The sequence below is a fragment of the Oncorhynchus tshawytscha genome, unplaced genomic scaffold, assembly GCF_018296145.1.
Source record: "Oncorhynchus tshawytscha isolate Ot180627B unplaced genomic scaffold, Otsh_v2.0 Un_contig_1282_pilon_pilon, whole genome shotgun sequence".
Lineage (NCBI taxonomy): Eukaryota > Metazoa > Chordata > Actinopteri > Salmoniformes > Salmonidae > Oncorhynchus > Oncorhynchus tshawytscha.
The window spans coordinates 183031-202500 of NW_024609789.1; the positions used below are offsets into that span (position 1 = coordinate 183031).

The window sequence follows — 19470 nt, forward strand, 5'->3', positions numbered from 1 at the left end:
TATAATGGGCTTGAGACTGGGTGGTTATAATGGGCTTGAGACTGGGTGGTTATAATGGGCTTGAGACTGGGTGGTTATAATGGGCTTGAGACTGGGTGGTTATAATGGGCTTGAGACTGGGTGGTTATAATGGGCTTGAGACTTGAGACTGGGTGGTTATAATGGGCTTGAGACTGGGTGGTTATAATGGGCTTGAGACTGGGTGGTTATAATGGGCTTGAGACTGGGTGGTTATAATGGGCTTGAGACTGGGTGGTTATAATGGGCTTGAGACTGGGTGGTTATAATGGGCTTGAGACTGGGTGGTTATAATGGGCTTGAGACTGGGTGGTTATAATGGGCTTGAGACTGGGTGGTTATAATGGGCTTGAGACTGGGTGGTTATAATGGGCTTGAGACTGGGTGGTTATAATGGGCTTGAGACTGGGTGGTCATAATGGGCTTGAGACTGGGTGGTTATAATGGGCTTGAGACTGGGTGGTTATAATGGGCTTGAGCCTGGGTGGTTATAATGGGCTTGAGACTGGGTGGTTATAATGGGCTTGAGACTGGGTGGTTATAATGGGCTTGAGACTGGGTGGTTATAATGGGCTTGAGACTGGGTGGTTATAATGGGCTTGAGCCTGGGTGGTTATAATGGGCTTGAGCCTGGGTGGTTATAATGGGCTTGAGACTGGGTGGTTATAATGGGCTTGAGCCTGGGTGGTTATAATGGGCTTGAGACTGGGTGGTTATAATGGGCTTGAGACTGGGTGGTTATAATGGGCTTGAGACTGGGTGGTTATAATGGGCTTGAGCCTGGGTGGTTATAATGGGCTTGAGCCTGGGTGGTTATAATGGGCTTGAGACTGGGTGGTTATAATGGGCTTGAGACTGGGTGGTTATAATGGGCTTGAGACTGGGTGGTTATAATGGGCTTGAGACTGGGTGGTTATAATGGGCTTGAGACTGGGTGGTTATAATGGGCTTGAGACTGGGTGGTTATACCAGATGAGTGTCCGAGAGAGAGGCGCGAGCGAACAGCATCGGACTCATCAGTTCAGGCTTCATGCAGAATGTCATGACAATACACCTAGGTGTTTTATATCAGCTGTCTCTCATCCGTGATTGGGAGTCGCCTGGATTTGGCCTTCGTTGTAAATAATCATTTTGTTCTTGAACTGACTTGCCTACTTTAAATAAAAAATTTAATAAAAAATGTTTAAAAAAAAAAGTTGCAGTGTCTGGATTATGACGAACGTCTGCTTCCTACAGGAAGTGATTGAACATCAGAACTTCCTGAACGCTTGGTGTTTATGCTACATTGTAAAAGGTCATGTTATTATTATTATTGTTCTTAAAAGTGAGATGACAGGTCTCTGCTAGACAACACAGGCATCAGATATCATTCTACATGCCGGTCTATGATTACAACCCCATGGCTATTAAAAACAACTAACTCTATAGGAAATGACTGTAGTAGGGACTCGTGCCTTTTAGCGATGAAGCTAACACTATCATTAGTGTAGCGGTGGCTAATAGCGTTGTGTGTAAACGGGGGGACCCATCGGCTAGTGCTGAGGCTAACGCTATGGGAAGTGAGTACGAGCGGTTGCTAATGTCTGTTAGCGTAGCGGTGGCTAATAGCGTTGCACGGGAAGTGAGTGTAAACGGGGGGACCCATCGGCTAGTGCTGACGCTAACGCTATGGGAAGTGACTACGAGCGGTTGCTAATGTCTGTTAGCGTAGCGCTGATATGCTATTAACTCCACTGGAAGTGAGTGTGAACGGGGCCCGTCGGCTAGTGCTGACGCTAACGCTCTGTGACGCTAGCGGAGTGGCAGATCATTTAACGACGTATGCTAAGTGACTCTGCTGCCAGGGGCGTGGTCAGAGGCAGTAAGGAGAGGAGGAAGACGAGGAGGAGGAGGAGAGGAACAGGGGAGGGATAAACAGAAAGAGGAGAGTGTCCCGGCTGGCTAACTAATGTCCTAATTAGACAGGGTGTGAAGAGAAGAGACAATTAGGCTGTATGTGTGTGTGAGAGAGAGAGAGAGAGAGAGAGAGAGAGAGAGAGAGAGAGAGAGAGAGAGAGAGAGAGAGGGAGAGAAGAGAGAGAGAGAGAGAGAGAGAGAGAGACAGAGAGACAGAGAGACAGAGAGAGAGGGAGAGAAGGAGAAGAGAGAAGAGAGAGAGAGAGACAGAGAGACAGAGAGAGAGACGGAGAGAGAGGGGGAAAGAGGGAGAGAAGGAGAGCGAAGGAGTAAATTCAGACAGATGGAGTGAGAGGGATGGAGAGAAAGAGAGAGAGAACATTTATTCACAGTGAACATCTCATGGTCCATTGAGCTGGAGGCATCTCCCACCAAATTGCTTCCACCAATAACTTCCTTCAGTCTCGCTAACTAACACGAGAGAGGAGGAGAGGCTGCTACGGCCCTAACAGCCTTGACACACACACACACACACACACACACACACACACTACCCTGATACCCAGCCAGACGTCCCAGGGACAAATTTGTCTCGAGACGACATGTCAAACGGCCCCAGATATTCATTGGTCTGATCGCTTTATGGGAAGAAAACATCATTTTAAATTCCATGATGAAAATATTATATAAACTAAATGATAAAATATGATGTAATATAATATATAATATAATATAATTGCTAATTACCATATGATATCAGTCTAACAGCCAGACAGTTGTGATGGTTTATAAATAATCAGTAATAACCAGGCAGCTAATTGACGGACGGAGTAAATTATTATTCAATTAATTCTGTTCAGCTGGTTGATTTAATTAAGAGTCAGCGATTAAGATTCGGTCCATCTAAATGATCCCAATAGGTCCCCAGAACAGTTACTATACAACTAGTTTAATGAATGATAAATGATCCCAATCTGTCCCCAGAGCAGTTACTGTACAACTAGTTTAATGAATGATAAATGATCCCAATCTGTCCCCAGAACAGTTACTGTACAACTAGTTTAATGAATGATAAATGATCCCAATCTGTCCCCAGAACAGTTACTATACAACTAGTTTAATGAATGATAAATGATCCCAATCTGTCCCCAGAACAGTTACTATACAACTAGTTTAACAGCTGTCTCTCAACCAGAAAACTATAGAGGGCTGGGACAGGGTCAGGGTACGAGACAATGTGTTGATCGATAGTCAGCCAGGGGAGAGAAGGGTTTAGAGATATAGTCTACTGGGTTACTGTAGAGAGAGAGAGACAGAGATACAGTCTACTGGGTTACTGTAGAGAGAGAGAGACAGAGATACAGTCTACTGGGTTACTGTAGAGAGAGAGACAGACAGAGATACAGTCTACTGGGTTACTGTAGAGAGAGAGACAGAGATACAGTCTACTGGGTTACTGTAGAGAGAGACAGACAGAGATACAGTCTACTGGGTTACTGTAGAGAGAGACAGACAGAGATACAGTCTACTGGGTTACTGTAGAGACAGACAGAGATACAGTCTACTGGGTTACTGAAGAGAGAGACAGACAGACAGAGATACAGTCTACTGGGTTACTGTAGAGAGAGACAGACAGACAGAGATACAGTCTACTGGGTTACTGTAGAGAGAGACAGACAGAGATACAGTCTACTGGGTTACTGTAGAGAGAGAGAGACAGACAGACAGAGATACAGTCTACTGGGTTACTGTAGAGAGAGACAGACAGACAGAGATACAGTCTACTGGGTTACTGTAGAGAGAGAGAGACAGAGATACAGTCTACTGGGTTACTGTAGAGAGAGAGACAGACAGAGATACAGTCTACTGGGTTACTGTAGAGAGAGACAGACAGAGATACAGTCTACTGGGTTACTGTAGAGAGAGACAGACAGAGATACAGTCTACTGGGTTACTGTAGAGAGAGAGAGACAGAGATACAGTCTACTGGGTTACTGTAGAGAGAGAGAGACAGAGATACAGTCTACTGGGTTACTGTAGAGAGAGACAGACAGAGATACAGTCTACTGGGTTACTGTAGAGAGAGAGACAGACAGAGATACAGTCTACTGGGTTACTGTAGAGAGAGTCAGACAGAGATACAGTCTACTGGGTTACTGTAGAGAGAGAGTCAGACAGAGATACAGTCTACTGGGTTACTGTAGAGAGAGACAGACAGAGATACAGTCTACTGGGTTACTGTAGAGAGAGACAGACAGAGATACAGTCTACTGGGTTACTGTAGAGAGACAGACAGAGATACAGTCTACTGGGTTACTGTAGAGAGAGAGACAGAGATACAGTCTACTGGGTTACTGTAGAGAGACAGACAGAGATACAGTCTACTGGGTTACTGTAGAGAGAGACAGACATACAGAGATACAGTCTACTGGGTTACTGTAGAGAGAGACAGACAGAGATACAGTCTACTGGGTTACTGTAGAGAGAGACAGACAGACAGACAGAGATACAGTCTACTGGGTTACTGTAGAGAGAGACAGACAGAGATACAGTCTACTGGGTTACTGTAGAGAGAGACAGACAGAGATACAGTCTACTGGGTTACTGTAGAGAGAGACAGACAGAGATACAGTCTACTGGGTTACTGTAGAGAGAGACAGACAGAGATACAGTCTACTGGGTTACTGTAGAGAGAGACAGACAGAGATACAGTCTACTGGGTTACTGTAGAGAGAGAGTCAGACAGACAGAGATACAGTCTACTGGGTTACTGTAGAGAGAGACAGACAGAGATACAGTCTACTGGGTTACTGTAGAGAGTCAGACAGAGATACAGTCTACTGGGTTACTGTAGAGAGAGACAGACAGAGATACAGTCTACTGGGTTACTGTAGAGAGAGACAGACAGAGATACAGTCTACTGGGTTACTGTAGAGAGACAGACAGACAGAGATACAGTCTACTGGGTTACTGTAGAGAGAGACAGACAGAGATACAGTCTACTGGGTTACTGTAGAGAGAGACAGACAGAGATACAGTCTACTGGGTTACTGTAGAGAGAGACAGAGATACAGTCTACTGGGTTACTGTAGAGAGAGTCAGACAGGGGACAGAAAGGTAGAATGGGAGCAAGAGAGAGAGAGAGAGAGCATGGAGCCAGGCTCAATCAATCAAATACCTACCTACCTCACAGAACCAGTCTCCATCAATCAAATACCTACCTACCTCACAGAGCCAGACTCCATCAATCAAATACCTACCTACCTCACAAAGCCAGGCTCAATCAATCAAATACCTACCTACCTCACAGAGCCAGGCTCAATCAATCAAATACCTACCTACCTCACAGAGCCAGGCTCCATCAATCAAATACCTACCTACCTCACAGAGCCAGGCTCAATCAATCAAATACCTACCTACCTCACAGAGCCAGGCTCCATCAATCAAATACCTACCTACCTCACAGAGCCAGACTCCATCAATCAAATACCTACCTACCTACCTCACAGAGCCAGGCTCCATCAATCAAATACCTACCTACCTCACAGAGCCAGACTCCATCAATCAAATACCTACCTACCTCACAGAGCCATGCTCAGTCAATCAATGACTTATCTACCATCTCCAATCACCAAGCTACTATTGATTAGGAGGGATGACCTATCGAATGTCACATACTCGTCTGTCTGTCTGTCTGTCTGTCTGTCTGTCTGTCTGTCTGTCTGTCTGTCTGTCTGTCTGTCTGTCTGTCTGTCTGTCTGTCTGTCTGTCTGTCTGTCTGTCTGTCTGTCTGTCTGTCTGTCTGTCTGTCTGTCTGTCTGTCTGTCTGTCTGTCTGTCTGTCTGTCTGTCTGTCTGTCTGTCTGTCTGTCTGTCTGTCTGTCTGTGTCTGTGTGTGTCTGTCTGTGTGTGTGTGTGTGTGTGTGTGTGTGTGTGTGTGTGTGTGTGTGTGTGTTAAGGCCAGTCTGTGGGAGTGAATTGTCCAAGGTCACCACTGACTGAATTCTGAAATCTGATCAGTAACTGTGTGTTCTACAGGGTTCAGGTGAATCTGATCAGTAACTGTGTGTTCTACAGGGTTCAGGTGAATCTGATCAGTAACTGTGTGTTCTACAGGGTTCAGGTGAATCTGATCAGTAACTGTGTGTTCTACAGAGTTCAGGTGAATCTGATCAGTAACTGTGTGTTCTACAGGGTTCAGGTGAATCTGAGCAGTAACTGTGTGTTCTACAGAGTTCAGGTGAATCTGATCAGTAACTGTGTGTTCTACAGGGTTCAGGTGAATCTGATCGGTAACTGTGTGTTCTACAGAGTTCAGATGAATCTGATCAGTAACTGTGTGTTCTACAGGGTTCAGGTGAATCTGATCAGTAACTGTGTGTTCTACAGGGTTCAGGTGAATCTGATCAGTAACTGTGTGTTCTACAGAGTTCAGGTGAATCTGATCAGTAACTGTGTGTTCTACAGAGTTCAGGTGAATCTGATCAGTAACTGTGTGTTCTACAGGGTTCAGGTGAATCTGATCAGTAACTGTGTGTTCTACAGGGTTCAGGTGAATCTGATCAGTAACTGTGTGTTCTACAGGGTTCAGGTGAATCTGATCAGTAACTGTGTGTTCTACAGAGTTCAGGTGAATCTGATCAGTAACTGTGTGTTCTACAGAGTTCAGGTGAATCTGATCAGTAACTGTGTGTTCTACAGGGTTCCAGTGGAATCTGAAATCTGATCAGTAACTGTGTGTTCTACAGAGTTCCAGGTGAATCTGAAATCTGATCAGTAACTGTGTGTTCTACAGGGTTCCAGTATGGGCCGTTTGGGCTGGGTCCTCCTCACCCTCCCAGCCCTGCTTTCCCAGATCAGTGTACCAGCAGCGGCCCAGAAGCCACCTGGGCTAAGTGTGGGGGTGATCTTGGGTCAGACGAGGCCAATTAGTGACCAGGATATAATCCCGGTGAGGCAGAACGACGACCCTGTGGAGCTGACCGTCACCACCCTGAGAATCAACCAGACAGACCCCAAGACAGTCATCACACAGGTGGGTAGGGGGGGGGGGTGTTCTGTAGGTTACAAACCAGAATGTTGGGCAGGTGGGATAACTTTAATTACCTGTATATAACACCTACCTGTATATAACACCTACCTGTATATAACACCTACCTGTATATAACACCTACCTGTATATAACACCTACCTGTATATATAACACCTACCTGTATATAACACCTACCTGTATATAACACCTGTCTATAACACCTACCTGTATATAACACCAACCTGTCTATAACACCTACCTGTATATAACACCTATATAACACCTACCTGTATATAACACCTACCTGTGTGTATAATACCTACCTGTGTGTATAAAACCTACCTGTTTATTACACCTACCTGTATATAACACCTACCTGTATAATACCTACCTGTATATAACACCTACCTGTATATATAACACCTACATGTATATATAACACCTACCTGTATATATAACACCTACCTGTATATATAACACCTACCTGTATATATAAAACCTACCTGTATATATAACACCTACCTGTATATAACACCTACCGGTGTATAACACCTGCCTGTATATAACACCTACCTGTATATAACACCTACCTGTATATATAACACGTACCTGTATATAACACCTACCTGTGTATAACACCTACCTGTGTATAACACCTACCTGTGTATAACACCTACCTGTATATAACACCTACCTGTATATAACACCTACCTGTATATAACACCTATATAACACCTACCTGTATATAACACCTACCTGTATATAACACCTATACGACACCTACCTGTATATAACACCTACCTATATATAACACCTACCTGTATATAACACCTACCTGTATATAACACCTACCTGTATATAACACCTACCTGTATAATACCTACCTGTATATAACACCTACCTGTATATAACACCTACCTGTATATAACACCTATATAACACCTACCTGTATATAACACCTACCTGTATATAACACCTACCTGTATATAACACCTAACACCTGTGTATAACACCTACCTGTATATAATACCTACCTGTATGTAACACCTACCTGTATATAACACCTACCTCTATATAACACCTACCTGTATATAACACCTATATGACCTGTATAAACCTACCTGTATATAACACCTACCTATATATAACACCTACCTGTGCATATAACACCTACCTGTATATAACACCTACCTGTATATATAACACCTACCTGTATATAACACCTACCTGTATATAACACCTATATAACACCTACCTGTATATAACACCTACCTGTATATAACACCTACCTGTGTATATAACACCTACCTGTATATAACACCTACCTGTATATAACACCTACCTGTATATAACTCCTACCTGTATATAATACCTACCTGTATATAACACCTACCTGTATATAACACCTACCTGTGTATATAAACCTACCTGTATATAACACCTACCTGTATATAACACCTACCTGTATATAACACCTATACGACACCTACCTGTATATAACACCTACCTGTATAATACCTATACGACACCTACCTGTATATAACACCTACCTATATATAACACCTACCTGTATAATACCTACCTGTATATAACACCTACCTGTATATAACACCTACCTGTATATAACACCTACCTATATATAACACCTACCTGTATAATACCTACCTGTATATAACACCTACCTGTATATATAACACCTACCTGTATATATAACACCTACCTGTATATATAACACCTACCTGTATATTTAACACGTACCTGTATATAACACCTACCTGTGTATAACACCTACCTGTGTATAACACCTACCTGTGTATAACACCTACCTGTATATAACACCTACCTGTATATAACACCTACCTGTATATAACACCTATATAACACCTACCTGTATATAACACCTACCTGTATATAACACCTATATAACACCTACCTGTATATAACACCTACCTATATATAACACCTACCTGTATATAACACCTACCTGTATATAACACCTACCTGTATATAACACCTACCTGTATAATACCTACCTGTATATAACACCTACCTGTATATAACACCTACCTGTATATAACACCTATATAACACCTACCTGTATATAACACCTACCTGTATATAACACCTACCTGTATATAACACCTACCTGTGTATAACACCTACCTGTATATAATACCTACCTGTATGTAACACCTACCTGTATATAACACCTACCTCTATATAACACCTACCTGTATATAACACCTATATGACACCTACCTGTATATAACACCTACCTATATATAACACCTACCTGTGCATATAACACCTACCTGTATATAACACCTACCTGTATATATAACACCTACCTGTATATAACACCTACCTGTATATAACACCTATATAACACCTACCTGTATATAACACCTACCTGTATATAACACCTACCTGTGTATATAACACCTACCTGTATATAACACATACCTGTATATAACACCTACCTGTATATAACTCCTACCTGTATATAATACCTACCTGTATATAACACCTACCTGTATATAACACCTACCTGTGTATATAAACCTACCTGTATATAACACCTACCTGTATATAACACCTACCTGTATATAACACCTATACGACACCTACCTGTATATAACACCTACCTATATATAACACCTACCTGTATAATACCTACCTGTATATAACACCTACCTGTATAATACCTATACGACACCTACCTGTATATAACACCTACCTATATATAACACCTACCTGTGTCTATAATACCTACCTGTATATAACACCTACCTGTATATAACACCTACCTGTATATAACACCTACCTGTATATACCTATATAACACCTACCTGTATAATACCTACCTGTATATAACACCTACCTATATATAACACCTACCTGTATAATACCTACCTGTATATAACACCTACCTGTATATAACACCTACCTGTATATAACACCTACCTGTATATAACACCTACCTATATATAACACCTACCTATATAACACCTACCTGTATAATACCTACCTGTATATAACACCTACCTGTATATAACATCTACCTGTTTAATACCTTCCTGTAAAATACCTACCTGTATATAACACCTACCTGTATATAACACCTACCTGTATATAACACCTACCTGTATAAACACCTACCTGTATATAACACCTATACGACACCTACCTGTATATAACACCTACCTATATGTAACACCTACCTGTATATAACACCTACCTGTATATAACACCTATATAACACCTACCTGTATATAACACCTACCTGTATATATCACCTACCTGTATATAACACATACCTGTATGTAACACCTATATAACAACTACCTGTATATAACACATACCTCTATATAACACCTACCTGTATATAACACCTATATGACACCTACCTGTATATAACACCTACCTATATATAACACCTACCTGTGTCTATAACACCTACCTGTATATAACACCTACCTGTATATAACACCTACCTGTATATAACACCTACCTGTGTATAACACCTACCTGTATATAACACCTACCTGTCTATAACACCTATCTGTATATAACACCTACCTGTCTATAACACCTACCTGTATATAACACCTATATAACACCTACCTGTATATAACACCTACCTGTGTGTATAATACCTACCTGTGTGTATAACACCTACCTGTTTATTACATCTACCTGTATATAACACCTACCTGTATAATACCTACCTGTATATAACACCTACCTGTGTGTATAACACCTACCTGTATAACACCTACCTGTATATAACAACTACCTGTGTGTATAACACCTACCTGTATATATAACACCTACCTGTATATATAACACCTACCTGTATATAACACCTACCTGTATATAACACCTACCTGTGTGTATAACACCTACCTGTTTATTACACCTACCTGTATATAACACCTACCTGTATAATACCTACCTGTATATAACACCTACCTGTATATAACACCTACCTGTATATAACACCTACCTGTGTGTATAACACCTACCTGTATATAACACCTACCTGTATATAACACCTACCTGTATATATAACACCTACCTGTATATAACACCTACCTGTATATAACACCTACCTGTATATAACACCTACCTGTGTGTATAACACCTACCTGTATATAACACCTACCTATAACACCTATATAACACCTACCTGTATATAACACCTACCTGTATATAACACCTACCTGTATATAACACCTACCTGTATATAACACCTACCTATATATAACACCTACCTGTATATAATACCTACCTGTATATAACACCTACCTGTATAATACCTACCTGTATATAACACCTACCTGTATATAACACCTACCTGTATATAACACCTACCTGTGTGTATAACACCTACCTGTATATAACACCTACCTGTATATAACACCTACCTGTATATATAACACCTACCTGTGTGTTTGATAACAGGTGTGTGAGCTGCTCCAGAAGAAGCCTCTCCATGGCCTTGTCTTTGCTGATGGGTCGGACCAGGAAGCTATCTCTCAGATCCTGGACTTCCTGTCCTCTCAAACATCACTTCCTGTCCTAGGGGTGTACGGGGGATCCTCCATGATCATGGCCGACAAGGTCAGAACACAGAGTTCTACTTCCTCCTCATTACACGTGCTTCCTGTCTTCTCTATTCTCTGCTTCTCTTTCCTCAGAGTTCTACTTCCTCCTCATTACACCTGCTTCCTGTCTTCTCTATTCTCTCTCTTCTCTGCTTCTCTTTCCTCAGAGTTCTACTTCCTCCTCATTACACCTGCTTCCTGTCTTCTCTATTCTCTCTCTTCTCTGCTTCTCTTTCCTCAGAGTTCTACTTCCTCCTCATTACACCTGCTTCCTGTCTTCTCTATTCTCTCTCTTCTCTGCTTCTCTTTCCTCAGAGTTCTACTTCCTCCTCATTACACCTGTTTCCTGTCTTCTCTATTCTCTCTCTTCTCTGCTTCTCTTTCCTCAGAGTTCTACTTCCTCCTCATTTCACCTGTTTCCTGTCTTCTCTATTCTGTCTCTTCTCTGCTTCTCTTTCCTCAGAGTTCTACTTCCTCCTCATTACACCTGTTTCTGTCTCTCTATTCTCTGCTTCTCTTTCCTCAGAGTTCTACTTCCTCCTCATTTCACCTGTTTCCTGTCTTTCTATTCTGTCTCTTCTCTGCTTCTCTTTCCTCAGAGTTCTACTTCCTCCTCATTACACCTGTTTCCTGTCTTCTCTATTCTCTGCTTCTCTTTCCTCAGAGTTCTACTTCCTCCTCATTACACCTGCTTCCTGTCTTCTCTATTCTCTCTCTTCTCTGCTTCTCTTTCCTCAGAGTTCTACTTCCTCCTCATTACACCTGCTTCCTGTCTTCTCTATTCTCTCTCTTCTCTGCTTCTCTTTCCTCAGAGTTCTACTTCCTCCTCATTACACCTGTTTCCTGTCTTCTCTATTCTGTCTCTTCTCTACCTCTCAGTTTCTGCTCTTCATTTCTCTGTGTTCTTCATGATGTCACAAAACAACAACTGTTGGACATGAGTAAAGCACTTTACTCAGTTACTCTCTCTCTCTCTCTCTCTCTCTGCGTCTGATTCCTGCACCCACCTAGTCCCGCGTGACATCACAATATTTAATCATACAAGTTCCACAACATTTAGATGTAGAGGTACAGTTATTTAGTTATACCGTCCTTCATGATGTCACAAAACAACAACTGTTGGACATGGTTATTCTTTAACGGACCATTCGCAATGTTTTGGATCACAGAAATATCGTGTTTCATTATCCAGCCTTTTGATGTTGTAGTTTTGTCAGGAACAATATCTTTGTAACGAAAGGTTTCTTTCCCTCCATCCTGAGGAGCCCAAAGGCAGAGTTTCTAGAAGGTATTTACGGCCGTCATAAAACGGCCAACTTCACCCCTCTGCGGGAGAGAGAGATAGAGCGGGAGAGAGAGAGACAGAGGGAGACAGAGAGAGAGAGAGCGCTGTAGAGTGGACTCACTGTAACCCGAATCCTTCATATCCTCACAGGAGAGTCATGACAGGTCTTTTCTCTCTCTGTTTGTGTTCCTCACTAAACACTGATGTGAAGTGGTTTGAGGGTGAACGTAAAATGGTGGAGGTAGCCTAGCTACTCAAAGCTCAAATCCATTTGTCACAGAATACAACAGATGTAGACTTTACAGTTACAATTTTTGGAACATCTGCATTTTGAAAAGTCTAATACATCCATGTAATATATCCTACACCATCACAATAGATCCATTATTTATTATCAATTATATTGGTCAACTTGTTATTCTGTGCACAAAATAAATATTCTAAGCATATTCTGGGACAGTTGTGGGATGCGATAGATCCCAAATGAATACAACCACTAGCGTCAAAAAAACCTTTTGAAAGGAAATTAGGCAGATCAGAACGTTTAGCTTAAAAATGTTGATAAACTATTAGGCTATTTCTTCACATTATAAGCAGTGTGGACACGGCAGTAGGCTACAAGCACAAATGTTCCAAAATGAAATCAACACTGTTCTCACAGTGACCGCAAATGTGATTATTCATGTAATGGTTTATAATAAAGATGCATTTTATGGTGAAAATGAGGTGCCGCCTGTAAATGCCAGTTAGGCTGTACACTGATTGTAAAGTGGATTAACCTGAGATATTCGGGACCCTTGCCAACAGCCAGTGAAAGTGCAGGGCGCCAAATTCAAAACAACTAAAATCTCATAATTAAAATTCCTCTAGCACACAAATATGTTACACCATTTTAAAGATACAATTCTCGTTAATCCAGCCACAGTGTCTGATTTCAAAAATGTTTTACAACGAAAAGCACCACAAACGATAATTTTTGTTAGGTCACCCCCAAGTCACAGAAAAACAGCCATTTTTCCAGCCAAAGAGAGGAGTCACAAAAAGCACAAATAGAGATAAAATTAATCACTAACCTTTGATGATCTTCATCAGATGACACTCATAGGACTTCATGTTACACAAATACATGTATGTTTTGTTCGATAAAGTGCATATTTATATCAAACAATCTCATTTTACATTGGCACGTTTGTAACGGTCTGAGTGTAGTGGGTGAGGAGTCAGGCGCAGGAAGCAGAGAGTTCAGGGGAGTGCTATTTTAATGCACTGACACAAACGCTGAACATAAGCCAACCCTCACAAAAACACAGGGCGTACTGAACAAACAAATGCCCCAAACAGGGGGACTTAAACCGTCCAGGGAAAACCCACAAAATGGGAAAACACAAAACCCAAATAGACGTGCACATAAGTACACCAAACAGACGATCACAATAATTAATCCCGCACAAGGAACCCTGCGGGCCGGCTGACTAATAAAGCCTACAACCTAACTCAAAACAGGTGCACACAATCAACACATAAGGAGGGGGAGGAAATAATCAGTAGCAGCTAGTAGGCCGGCGATGACGACCGCCGAGCGCCACCCGAACGGGAAGGGGAGTGTCCTTCGGTCGGAGTCGTGACAACGTTACGTTCAGTAGTTCTAAAACATGCAGTGGTTTTGCAGAGAGCCACATCAATTTACAGAAATACTCATCATAAATGTTGATGAAAATACAAGTGTTACACATGGAATTAGAGATATACTTCTCCTTAATGCTTAACGCTGTGTCAGATTTCAAAATCACTTTACGAAAAAGCAAACCATGCAATAATCTGAGTACAGCGTTCAGACAACAAAGCAGCCAAAAAGATACCTGCCATATTGGATAGTCAACATTAGTCAGAAATAGCGTTATAAATATTCACTTACCTTTGATGATCTTCATCAGAATCTACTCCCAGGAATCCCAGTTCGACCATAAATATTTGATTTGTTTTGATAATGTCCATCATTTATGTCCAAATAGCTTCTTTTGTGCGGGCGTTTAATACACAAATCCAAACGCGCATTGAGGTCCAGCCGAACGTCGGACGAAAAGGTCAAAAAGTTATATTACAGGTCGTAGAAACATTTAAAACGAAGTATAGAATCAATCTTTAGGATGTTTTTATCATAAATGTTCGATAATGTTCCAACCAGAGAATTCCTTTGTCTGTAGAAAAGCAATGGAACGAGAGCTAACTCTCTCGTGACCGCGCCTCAGAGCCTGTGGCACTCTGCCAGACACCTGGCTCAATCAGCTCTCATTCGCCCCCACTTCACAGTAGAAGCCTCAAACAACATTCTAAAGACTGTTGACATCTAGTGGAAGCCTTAGCAAGTGCAATATGACCCCATTTACACTGTATATTGGAATGGCAAAGAGTTGAAAAACTACTAACCTCAGATTTCCCACTTCCTGGTTGGATTTTTCTCAGGTTTTCACCTGCCATATGAGTTCTGTTATACTCACAGACATCATTCAAACAGTTTTGGAAACAGTTTTAGAAACTTCAGAGTGTTTTCTATCCAATACCAGTAATAATATGCATATATTAGCATCTGGGACAGAGTAGCAGGCAGTTTACTCTGGGCACCTTATTCATTCAAGCTACTCAATACTGCCCCCCTGCCACCAAGAAGTTAATGTGCTTCGTTTTATAAAGTTATTTGACCACATTAGTTGTGATAAAAACCTTATGAAACATACAGGCCTATTGTCTAGGCTACATTAGGTGTGCGACTATGATTTTGCGAAGTCTGCAAAACTAGGGCATGGGCTGTTTCTTGCCTTAACTGCACATGCTAGGCATCATTCACACGTGATAATACGTCATTCACACGTGATAATAAATCATTAAAACGTGATAGGCTAATATTGTCACCAATCAGACTATTCTTGGTTTAATCTTGTGTTTACGTATACTAAATAATATATGTGTGAAATTTGTTTTGAATTAGAATGGACCATTATCATAAACCTGTCTCGGAACAGGGGCAGCGGAAAAAAATACATGTCATCTATGCACTTAAATTACGAAGACGCTTTTCCCCGTGGTTTATTTTCATGGCAGCCAGGTAGGCTATACTCCTGTTGTAAAGAGAAGCAATGTGCTTAATATTAGGACAGTTGAGAAATAAAAAATAGTAGGCCTAGCCTATAGAAAGCTGATGGGTTCCTCCTCTTTTTAATAGAGGCCATCAATCTGTTTTCTCACGCAATTGCATAGCCTGTCGAAGTGTTGTGCAACATGAGCTCATAGGGCTCTGATGAAGTGTTTGATTAGATTTTCCATTACATTTGCATTGATGTTAGAGTGATTAGAGGGACAATAGAGTGCTGAGTACCAGGCAGTTAGCAAGTTTGGTAGGCTACTAATGACCACCAGCAGTATCAGAGCTTGGAGAAGCCTAGTTATCACTCCCTCGGAAATCGTGGAATTTTGACTACGGTCATGACTCGTTACCGCTGGTGTGGCAGTAATACGGTCACCGTAACAGCCCTAGCTGTGGTGGTAAAATTATGGCCCTGATGTTTTCTCCTTAGCTATGCTAAATGCTAAGGTAGTGTTGGTGTTCCTGTAGCTATGCTAAATGCTAAGGTTGTGTTGGTTTTCCTGTAGCTATGCTAAATGCTAAGGTTGTGTTGGTTTTCCTGTAGCTATGCTAAATGCTAAGGTAGTGTTGGTTTTCCTTTTAGCTACGCTACATTTTCACTAGCCGTGATGAATGCTAGCAGAATGTTAGTTTTCCCTAGTTGTGATGAATGCTAGCAGAATGTTAGTTTTCACTAGTTGTGATGAATGCTAGCAGAATGTTAGTTTTCACTAGTTGTGATGAATGCTAGCAGAATGTTAGTTTTCACTAGTTGTGATGAATGCTAGCAGAATGTTAGTTTTCCCTAGTTGTGATGAATGCTAGCAGAATGTTAGTTTTCCCTAGCCGTGTTTTAATTGCTAGCAGAATGTTAGTTTTCCCTAGCCCTTTTAATTGTTAGCTCGATGCTAACTGCAAACAGCATTAGTGTCTCCTCCTGCAACAGAGCTGCAGCTCTGACTCACCGGGCAGCAGGCTAACTGGCTGAAAACACAACAGCAACACAAACTGATTTTAAATCTCTCCAGGGTTCAAACCATGTTCAGCTGAAAGAAATTGTGCTTCTGAAGGGCTTGTTGTAAAAACATTGTGCTCTCGCCTCGTGTGTGTGTGTGTGTATATATATATATATATTTGTATATATCTGTGTGTGTGTGGGTGTGTGTGGTGTGTGGTGTGTATATATATCAATGTGTGTGTGTGTGGGGTGTGTATATATACCTGTATCTCCTCTCCTCTCCTCTTCTCCTCTCTTCTCCTGAGGACTTCAGGAAATGCCCTCCAAACTGTCCACTAGGGGTAATATAGTGAGTGTTATTACCATCAAGAAGGTTGCGTGTTCGAGCCCAGTCTTAGACACTTATTGTTTGAACCCAATCCGGCTAGGTGGGGCTCCAGTTACCCACCTCGCCAACATTCCGGTGAAATTGCAGAGCGCGAAATTCAAAATACAAAAATCATCAATCATCTATCAATCAATCATTTAGTGTCATACATAATTGAGTGTCATACATCATTTAAAAGCGTAACTTCTTGTTAATCCAGCCACCGTGTCAGATTTCAAAAGGCTTTACAACAAAAGCAAACCATGTGATTATCTGAGGCCCCACATACAAAAATATTAAAAACATTTTCCAACCAATCAGAGGCGTCACAAAAGTCAGATATAGCGATAAAATAAATCTCTTACCTTTTTGAAGATCTTCCTCTGTTTGCAATCCCAAGGGTCCCAGCTACACAACAAATGGTTGTTTTGTTCGATAAAGTCCTTTATATCCCAAAAAAGTCAGTTTAGTTGGCGCATCTGATTCAGTAATCCACCCGTTCCAGTCGTTCAACATCCAGACAAAGCAATCCCAAAAGTTACCAATAAACTTCATCCAAACAAGTCAAACAACATTTCTAATCAACCCTCAGGAACCCTAATATGTAAATAAACTATAAAACTATTGAAGACAGAGAATAGTATGTTCACTACCGGAAATAAATAACGAAGTGTGCGACCCACGCACGCCACAAGACTACAGCCAAAATGAGAGCCACCTTGAAAAAAGACATATTCTAGCTCATTAAAAAAAAAACAGCCTGGAACCCTTTCTAAAGACTGTTGACATCTAGTGGAAACCCTAGGAACTGCAATCTGGGAGGATTTCCTTTGAATTTCCCAAAGACAAGCATTTTCAATGGGTGGTGACCTCAAAAACATTCAGGATTCTCCGTGTATTTTCACCTGCCATATCAGTCCTGTTATACTCACAGACAGTATTTTAACAGTTTTAGAAACCTCAGAGTGTTTCCTATCCAAATCTACCAATTATAGGCATGTCCGATGTTCTGGACCTGCGTAACAAGCAGTTTACTTTGGGCATGCAAGTCATCCGAACTTCCGAATACTTCGCCCTAGCCTCTCCCCTCCTCCCTCCCTCCTCTCCCCTCCCCTCCTCTCTACTCCTTTCTCTACACCTCTCCCCTCCTCTCCCACTCTCTACTCCTTTCTCTACACCTCTCCCCTCATCTCCCCTCCTCTCTACACCTCTCCCCTCATCTCCCCTCCTCTCTACACCTCTCCCCTCCTCTCTCCTCCCTCTACTCCTTTCTCTACACCTCTCCCCTCCTCTCCCCTCTCTCTACTCCTTTCTCTACACCTCTCCCCTCATCTCCCCTACTCATGGACCCTCCTCCCTCCTCTCCCCTCCCTTCCCCCTCATCCTCTCCCCTCCCCCTTCTCTCCCCTCCTCCTTATCTACCCTCCTCCCCTTCTGTCCTCTACTCCCCCTCCTCGTCTCCTCCTCTCCTCCTCCTCTCCTCCTCCTCTCCCCTCCTCTCCCCCTCCTCTTCTCCTCTCCTCTCCCTCCCTCCTCTCCTCTCCTCCTCTCCTCCTCCTCCTCTCCTCTCCCTCCCTCCCTCCTCCCCCTCTCCTCCTCTCCTCCTCTCTCCTCTCCTCCTCCTCTCCTCTCCTCCTTTTCTCCTCTCCTCCTCCTCCCCTCTCCTCCTCTCCCTCTCCCTCCCTCCTCCCCTCTCCTCCTCTCCCCTCTCCTCTCCTCTCTCCTCTCCTCCTCCCTTCCTCTCCCTCCATTCTTTATGTTTGTGTGTCAGGTGCTGCTATAGGAAGATGAGTATATGTAGAAATAGAAGGTTGTTGAATTAAACATGTGTCCCGTCTCTACTCCCTCTACGGTGTACCGTCTCTACTGGGTGTGTGTGTGTGTGTGTGTGTGTGTGTGTGTGTGTGTGTGTGTGTGTGTGTGTGTGTGTGTGTGTGTGTGTGTGTGTGTGTCATTTGGTTGGTACAGGTGATCTCTGCTGAGATGGCCCTTTAAAATTCAACACCTGAGACCTGAACTTGCAAAAAGTATCTCTCCCCCATCCTTCTGTCCTCTCCCTCCCTCCTCTTTCTCCCCCTCTCTCCCTCTCTCTCGTCCTCTCTCTCATCATCTCTCTTTCTCTCTCTCTCTCTCTCTCTCTCTCTCTCTCTCTCTCTCTCTCTCTGTCTCTCTCTCTCTCTCTCTCTC

The 19470-nt window shown here is 42.2% G+C and overlaps 1 protein-coding gene across 1 annotated transcript in view; it reads left to right on the forward strand.

Moving 5' to 3' along the window:
* LOC121845900 (glutamate receptor ionotropic, NMDA 2A-like) overlaps positions 1–19470 on the forward strand; it is a 189562-nt gene that overhangs the window by 15340 nt on the left and 154752 nt on the right. The window contains exons 3-4 of the mRNA XM_042318118.1: positions 6709–6948; positions 11410–11568. Of these exons, the coding sequence (XP_042174052.1) occupies positions 6709–6948; positions 11410–11568 (399 nt within the window). The remainder of the gene's footprint in view (positions 1–6708; positions 6949–11409; positions 11569–19470) is intronic.